We start from the raw sequence: 7656 nt of genomic DNA, 5'->3' as shown, positions 1-7656 counted from the left end.
AGTAGCCCCATAGTCTGCTATCCCAGCCTTTTAACCTTTAGGCTCTCAGAGAACATTTTAAGTGCCCAGCCCTAACACGGAGCAAGGTCCCCCTGTGGCCCAGTTCTTGCTTTCTGTGCCTTTGAGAGGGTGTATAGTTAGGTGTGTAGTCAGGGGAGGGACCTTGGGGCATGGTCACATGGTTAAAGTCCCCTTCCTTCCACAGGCCAGAGAGGTGGCTTCAAAACGGCCAGGTAAAGACCCAGTCACCCTCCCTCCCAGCAAGCGGGTGCGTGCTCTCCCACCAGCTCAGGCTGAGGGCAGTCCTATGGGTGCTGATGGAGGGCAGGTAAGCTCCCCACAAGGCAGGGGGAGCAGGCCAGAGGGAGCAGGCCAGGGGGCAACCGTGACCACCTGTGCCCCCACAGGCTGCCCTACACCTGGAACCCCTGCACTTCCTGCAGTGTCATAGCAGAAACAACAGCCCAAAAGACCTGGAGACCCAGCTGTGGGCCTGCGCCTTTGAGCCGGCCCGCGAGGAGGGTACGTGCTGGGCCAACGGGCAGTGGGAGGTTTGGGTCACAGGGTGGTGCTCAGCAGAAGATGAGAGATGGAAAGATACCTGGGAAACTCCATGAGATTGATTGATCTCAAGATAGAAAGAGCTGGAGAGATGGCTCCCTGGTTAAGAGTGCTGTTCTGTAGAGGACTGAAGTTTGGTTGCTAGTGTTTCCCATGGGCAGTTCACAACTGCCAGGAACGCCAGCTCCAGGGGATTTGATGCCCTCTTCAGCCTCTGTGGGTATCTGCACTCATGCACACACCCTGACATGACACAGGCACAGAACCACTGTTTTAGTTTTTTTTAAAGGTAGAAAGGAGGCTGTGGATGTAGTATAGTGGTAGAAACCTCACCTGTCATGTGTGAGGCCCTGAATTCTATTCCCTGTGCCACACAAAAATAAATAAATAAAATAAAATAAAAATAAAAATAATTGTGAGGTGAGGAGGCCAGTAGGGAGGANCTTTATAAAGAAGATATTTATGTGGCTGATCCCATAAAACAGGACACTCGAGAGCCCCGTCCCAGACCGTGGCCACATGTGGTGGAGAGGCTGTTTGCGTGATAGACTGCCAGACAGGCCTCGTACTCCATAAGTACAAGGTACCAGGCGAGGTGAGTGCCAGGGTCCCCTTCCTGAAGACTGCCAGGTTTGGGGACAGGAGCCCTGAGGCTGTTTCCTGTGACTTTTAACTATTTTGGTGGGGATAGGACCCAGAGTCTCAGGTCCNCCAGCTCTTCATGGGTGGGGTGTGTAGGGGATGTTCCAGGCAGGAAGCGCTCAGTCCCTATGGCCCTCCTGGGAGCTTCTCTGTGTTCCAGACCAGCCCTCCAGGCAGGCTGCCTCCTGTTCCCTGCTCATGGCTGTTTTCTTCCTTCCATCCGCAGGAGTTCTTCTCAGTGGCCTGGACAGCCCTCACGGTGGTCACCCAGGCAGGCCACAAGAAGCGCTGGAACATGCTGGCAGCTGCAGGCCTCCGAGGCATGGTCCGGCTGCTGCATGTTCGTGCAGGCTTCTGCTGCAGNGTCATCCGGGCCCATAAGAAGGCCATTGCCACCCTCTGCTTCAGCCCCAGCCATGAGACTCACCTCTTCAGTAAGATGCTCACCTCTGGACTTTCCCAGCAGCCTTTTTTGCCCTGGTGGCCTTAGGAACTCTTCTGAGGTGGCGGGGCTCAGCATGCTGGGCCCAGGTAGCATTACTCAGAAGTGAGGTAGCTTCTTGGCCATTCAGGATCTCCGTNCCAGCTTTATTTCTAGCATGCTATGTGGCCTTGAAGTTTCCTAGCAACTTGGGCTCCTCTGTGTCTCTGCCTGACACNAGGGGATTTAACCCTGCCCCTTGGGTATGGTGAGCTCAACAGAGGAGACAGATGTGCTGCAAAGACGGCTATGAAGCCGTGCACACTAGGTTCAGGCAGGACTGTGGGGATTGTGGGCCTAGGACTTCTTCTCCTAGCCACAGGCTGCCCTTTCTGCCTCTGATGAGCTGGTTGAGTGACCACAGTCGCAGGAGGAGATGGCCTTTTCTCAGGGCTCCTTCTCTCCTCTACCCCAGCTGCTTCCTACGACAAACGGATCATCCTCTGGGACATTGGGGTGCCCAACCAGGATTACAAGTTCCAGGCTCGGTGAGGCCGTGGACTGGGCTGGANCGGGGAGGGCTGCTGGGGGTGGGGCAGCTGCTGCGGGGGACGTTCATGGCCCTTGACTCATGGTTTTCCTTACACATTGACAGCCAGCTCCTCACGCTCAACTGTGGTTCTGTCCCCTTGCGCCTCTGTCCTGTTGCCACCTGCCCAGACGACTTCCTACTGGCTGGCTGTGAGGGTGGTGGCATGGAGGAGAGGCAGGGTCTTCTGTTGCCCCAGGGATCCTCTTGATGTCCCTGCTTGTGGACGTTGTACATCGTGGTGCGCACTAGGCTCCGCACCACGATGTACAACGTCCACAAGCAGTGCCAGTTTTAAGTGTTGCAGCTGGGAAGGGAAAGGCTTCCCCTACAGAAGTTCTGCTCTGGCTCCTGCGACAGTTTGCTCAATGCAAGTGGACCAACTGTGCTCCTGCTGGGGATGCTTCCTCAGCAAACGTGTCACTAACAGTCTGCTTGTGGACGTTGTACATCGTGGTGCGCACTAGGCTCCGCACCACGATGTACAACGTCCACAAGCAGACTGTAGCTGTCTTCAGACACTCCAGAAGAGGGCGCCAGATCTTGTTACGGATGGTTGTGAGCCAACATGTGGTTGCTGGGATTTGAACTCTGGACCTTCGGAAGAGCAGTCGGGTGCTCTTACCCACTGAGCCATCTCACCAGCCCCGACCTTGCCAGTTTTAAGTGTTGCAGCTGGGAAGGGAAAGGCTTCCCCTACAGAAGTTCTGCTCTGGCTCCTGCGACAGTTTGCTCAATGCAAGTGGACCAACTGTGCTCCTGCTGGGGATGCTTCCTCAGCAAACGTGTCACTAACAGTCTGCTTGTGGACGTTGTACATCGTGGTGCGCACTAGGCTCCGCACCACGATGTACAACGTCCACAAGCAGCTGGGAAGGGAAAGGCTTCCCCTACAGAAGTTCTGCTCTGGCTCCTGCGACAGTTTGCTCAATGCAAGTGGACCAACTGTGCTCCTGCTGGGGATGCTTCCTCAGCAAACGTGTCACTAACAGTTGTGCTCTGCATGGGCGGTTTCCCCAGCAAAATCTCTGCTCAAGGGAAAGTGTTACCGCTCTGCTAGTGCTAGGGAAATCTGGGGGCAGTGCCTGGCCCTGGATCTGCTAGGTCGGGGGTCTGGCCTCTTTCCTGANTTGAAGGTTTTCAAAGTTTACAAAAGGAAAATAAGTATAGAGCAGGGAAAGGCCTGAATAGTCAACATTCCCCGTTTTTATTTACTATTGATAAATAGTCAGGGTGGGATTGGGGCTTCGTTAGACCACATCCTGCTAGCCAGGGGCATCGAGGGCCTTGGGAAGAGTTTGGTCTTCACATCAGGGCTAATCCTGTGTTGCAGGTCTCTGGCTCAGTAGCTTGAGCTACTGTAGTAGCAACTGATGCAAAGTCTTACCATTCTTACTTCTTAGAGTTGTATTTATTTATTTATGTATATGAGTGCACTGTGCTGTCTTCAGACACCAGAAGAGGGCATCGGATCCCATGGGACCTCTGGAAGAGCAGTCGCTCTTAACCACTGAGTTATCTCTCCAGCCTGAAAATTTTGATTAGAAATTTTTTGTTGTTGAAGAAATCTAGGCAAGAAGTTTATGAGGTTGGATGTGATTAGTAGGATTTAGAAAAGAGGGGGAAAAGAGGTTAAGAAGGGTAGCATCCAATTCCACCCTGGGCTATCTATGAACCATTGGCCAGAGGCATCGAGACGTTTCTTATGTGTTTGGATATCCATCTCGAGTTGTCAGTACTTGACTCGTTGACATAGAAACAAGATTCCTNCCTGAGGAAGAGACAAGGACCAGCTCTCTCTGCTGTTAGTAAATCTAATCTTCACTGACTTTGTAACATTATGGTAGCCAGTGAGTCTGTTTGGCCCTGGCGGATAAGGATGTTCTGAGCCACCAGCTGGGGATCCTGGATGAACTGAGAGGAAAATCTATGATAAATAGCTGGGAGGTAGTCACCCCTCGACTCCAGTGGTGATGCCAGCAATTATGTGCAAGAAAGGGGATGCCTTGGACCGCTCGGTTACCATGGCATCACGCTGCAAACCCCCGAGGGATTGTCCAGGGTTCTTGAACCGGTACCACCGACCTGTATGAAGTTTTTGGGAAAGTTTGATTAAGAATGGTTTTGAGAGTGTGACCTCTGTTAGGGAAGGGGGGCACTTTTGTGCCTTGAGGGCTTACAGAGGGAATCCACAGCAGGGAANGCTTGAGTCGATGTGAATAACCAAGCTCCCTTCACACAGCTGTTGTCTGTCCTTGGTGGTGGGGAAAGAGGCACTGAAAGCATCCTCTGGCCTACAACCCTGGATGTCAAGCCCCTGGTGACCCTATGATCCCATCCATCCCTGTGACTTCCCTTTAAGACACAGCTAAAGCTCTCTGGGCCAAAACCCAAGCCCCAAGCAGGACCATGCATGGGTAAGGCTAGAATCTTCTGCAGGGTTTGTGAGGCGAACTTCATCTTCTCTGAGGACTCCAACGTGTCAGGACAAAGAGTCGATGGGCTGGCATTTGTGAATGAAGACGTGGTGGGTGAGTGAGCCCAGCTGGGACACCCTGGGCAGGCTGGGAATGAGGAGGCTGTATTGACAGCTGGCTTGGGCACGCAGCCAGCCTGGACTCTCTCTCCTCTCCCTGCAGCCTCCAAAGGTAGTGGACAGGGCACCATCTACCTGTGGAGCTGGAGCCAGACATGGGCAGGCCGGGGCAGACAGTCTGTGTTGCCCGTAGTCATCCTAGTCCGGCTGCAATGGTCANCCACCAACCTGGCCTACTTTTCACTCAGCACCTGTCCCGGTGAGCCTGCCCACTCTTTTATACTCCCTTTCTGCCCCTGCCCCTCCCCAACCCCCATCTTAGTCTCCCACTTGTCCTGGCAGGCAAAAACCTCGTGCTGTGTGGGGACGAGGAAGGCAGTGTGTGGATCTACGATGTTGAACACCTCCTGAAGCAGCCTCCACAGGCAACAACTCTGCAGCCCCCAACACAGGTACTGTTGGCACCCTGCAGATCCTGGTATCCCTTAGGGCTGCTGTTGGGTAAGCAGGAGCNTAGCGCCACCTTCTTCCCTCCTCAGATCCTGAAGTGGCCCCAGCCAACAGCATTGGGCCAACCAGTGACCAAGACCATGATAAACACAGTCGTGGCCAATGCAGCCTTCACCTACCTCACTGCCCTGACAGACTCCAACATCGTGTCCATCTGGAAGAGATGCTAATCTGCCTGCACAAGGCAGTGTGTCAGGACATGGCTTGTTAGCTTGGGCCAATGGGAGAGGGGTTTGTACCAGTGAGTATTTTTTATTAAATTCTCTATTGTGGAGTGGAGGCCAGTGGGACATGAGTGTAATCACACAGACTCCACTGGGGTTTCTACCTTGGTTAACTCAGGCAGGCCCAGCAGCCTGTGGTTCAGGTCTGAGTGACAGTCCACACACTGCACAGCCCCGTCTTCTGCCCTGCTTTTATTAGGAAAACAACAGTCTATGTACAGAATGGGGCAGAGCCCCGTGCCCAGCTAGAGAGCTGAGAGTGGCTCTCACCATTGTGGTGAACTGAAGGGCCCTGAGGAAGTATGTGCCAGCCTTCCAGTCACTAAGCAACGCTTCTTTCAGCTGCTACTCAATTCCTTCTTGCTTGTCCTTGATGGCCACCTGAGGGGGACAAAGGCAGTGACTACACTGGAATGACTCCAGCATATTGGATCGTGCAGCACCAAGACACTGGGGCTGCAGTCCTTGTAAATGCAACACTCCAGAGGACACAGCAGNGGGTGGACCAGTCTCCAAAGGCTCCAGGTACCTCAGCAGGCTTCCCCCACCCTGCCCTGTGGCATCTGCTTGCTGAGGGCTGGGGATGGAGCCAACTGGGACATGCCCGCCCAGTGGGGTGAAACCTCAAAGGAGGCTTACCTTACAGGGAGGCCCCAGACCAAGAACTGTCCTACCCTGGGAAGAATGGCTGGACAAGAGCCTGGAGTCTCTGGGGCCTTACGAACCAGAGTAGCCAGTGGCAAAGGTGGTTTTGTGCTCGGTAAACACTGCACCCCCAGGCTGCACCCGACCCAGCCCCTCACTGGGGATTCTAAGTGTGTGGGGCAGCTCTACTACTAAATCATACAACATAAGTCAACAGCCGCCCCTCACCCGGAATCGCTCCTCCAGAAGGGAGAGCTCGCTGATGAGGTCTGTGATGGCATTGGTGAAAGCCTCCTGGGGACTGTAGTCTGGGGTGGTCTGCACACGAATGATGATCTTGTGCTCCAAGGGGTGAGGGACTTTGTAGCCAGCAAACAGCACCTGCGGGTCCTTCAACAGCTGGCTGAGAAACACAGAGTTCACAGTGAGGGAGGTCAAACCTGGCAGGCTTGCTAACCAAAGTAGCCCCTACCCACAGTTGTGAATAAGTACATGTGGTGCAGGCCTTCATCTTGGCTCCTCGGAGGACTGTAAGTTCAAGACCAGCCTAGGCAGCTAAAAAAAACAGCTAGGGGGTGGGGGGTCGGGGTGGAGAGATGATGACTCAGCAGTTAAGAGCACTGACTGCTCTTCCAAAGGTCCTGAGTTCAATTCCCAGCAACTACATGGTGGCTCACACCCATCTGTAATGGCATCCAATGCCCTCTTCTGGTGTGTCTAAAGACAGCTACAGTGTACTCACATACATAAAAATAAATCTTTAGAGGAAAAAAACAGCTGGGGATATAGCTCAGTGGTGGAGTACTTGCCTAACATTCATGAGGCACTAGAGTGGGGAAAAATCAAGTTAGAGGGACCCAAGACCATATCTATAAGGGTGAAGGCCCCTGGCATCTTTGATGTGGTGATGGCATCTTTCACCACAGAAACTGAGACCCCATGACAGTGGCTGCAGGCCGCTCCTAAGCTAAAACATACATGGCCCCATCCCTAGGTACAGTAAGCAGGTACAACTGGCCCTGCCAAACATATCTGAAGAGTTGTAGAATTAGGGGCTGGAGATGGCTCAGCAGTTAAGAGCAGTTAAGTGGTAGCCTGGCTACACTTCCAAGACCCACATAGTGGCTCGCATCTAACCTCAGTCCCAGGGGATCCAGCACTCTCTTAAGGCATCTTAGGACCCATATGGTACTCAGCCATACATGCGGGAGAAGCACCCATACACGAGTTCAGACTGGACTGGAGAAATGGCAGTCACGGAGCACCTATTGCTCTTATAGACAGTAGCTCACAACAACTGCCTGTAACTGGTGGCAGGGCTCCGACACCCTCTTCTGGCTGGTCAGACACATAATATAGACTGCAGCTTTTTAAGCTGCAGGTTGAGCTAGAGAAATGGCTTAGTTAGTTCCTAGCACCCACGTGGCAGCTAACAACCCTCTGACTCTGGAGGATCCTAGCGCCTTCTGACCTTCATGGGTAACAGGCACACATGAAAGGTCATATGGAGGCAAACCTTCATTAAAAA

The 7656-nt window shown here is 53.3% G+C and overlaps 2 protein-coding genes across 2 annotated transcripts in view; one reads left to right on the top strand and one right to left on the bottom strand.

Moving 5' to 3' along the window:
* Lrwd1 (leucine rich repeats and WD repeat domain containing 1) overlaps window positions 1–5538 on the top strand; it is an 8293-nt gene extending 2755 nt beyond the window's left edge. Inside the window, exons 3-13 of the mRNA XM_021163414.2 lie at window positions 206–328; window positions 408–522; window positions 1047–1156; window positions 1430–1637; window positions 2100–2172; window positions 2280–2375; window positions 2782–2823; window positions 4653–4744; window positions 4853–5008; window positions 5092–5201; window positions 5289–5538. Of these exons, the coding sequence (XP_021019073.1) occupies window positions 206–328; window positions 408–522; window positions 1047–1156; window positions 1430–1637; window positions 2100–2172; window positions 2280–2375; window positions 2782–2823; window positions 4653–4744; window positions 4853–5008; window positions 5092–5201; window positions 5289–5429 (1266 nt within the window). The 3' untranslated portion in view covers window positions 5430–5538. The remainder of the gene's footprint in view (window positions 1–205; window positions 329–407; window positions 523–1046; window positions 1157–1429; window positions 1638–2099; window positions 2173–2279; window positions 2376–2781; window positions 2824–4652; window positions 4745–4852; window positions 5009–5091; window positions 5202–5288) is intronic.
* A 118-nt stretch (window positions 5539–5656) lies between these two features.
* The window catches only part of Polr2j (RNA polymerase II subunit J), a 6624-nt gene continuing 4624 nt past the window's right edge, over window positions 5657–7656 (bottom strand). Inside the window, exons 3-4 of the mRNA XM_021163028.1 lie at window positions 6357–6531; window positions 5657–5864 (exon numbers count right to left, since the gene is read on the bottom strand). Of these exons, the coding sequence (XP_021018687.1) occupies window positions 5829–5864; window positions 6357–6531 (211 nt within the window). The 3' untranslated portion in view covers window positions 5657–5828. The remainder of the gene's footprint in view (window positions 5865–6356; window positions 6532–7656) is intronic.

Source organism: Mus caroli, chromosome 5 (genome assembly GCF_900094665.2).
Source record: "Mus caroli chromosome 5, CAROLI_EIJ_v1.1, whole genome shotgun sequence".
Classification (NCBI taxonomy): domain Eukaryota; kingdom Metazoa; phylum Chordata; class Mammalia; order Rodentia; family Muridae; genus Mus; species Mus caroli.
Note: the sequence above shows the minus strand (reverse complement) of the source record. Positions and strands in the feature narration are given on the sequence as shown.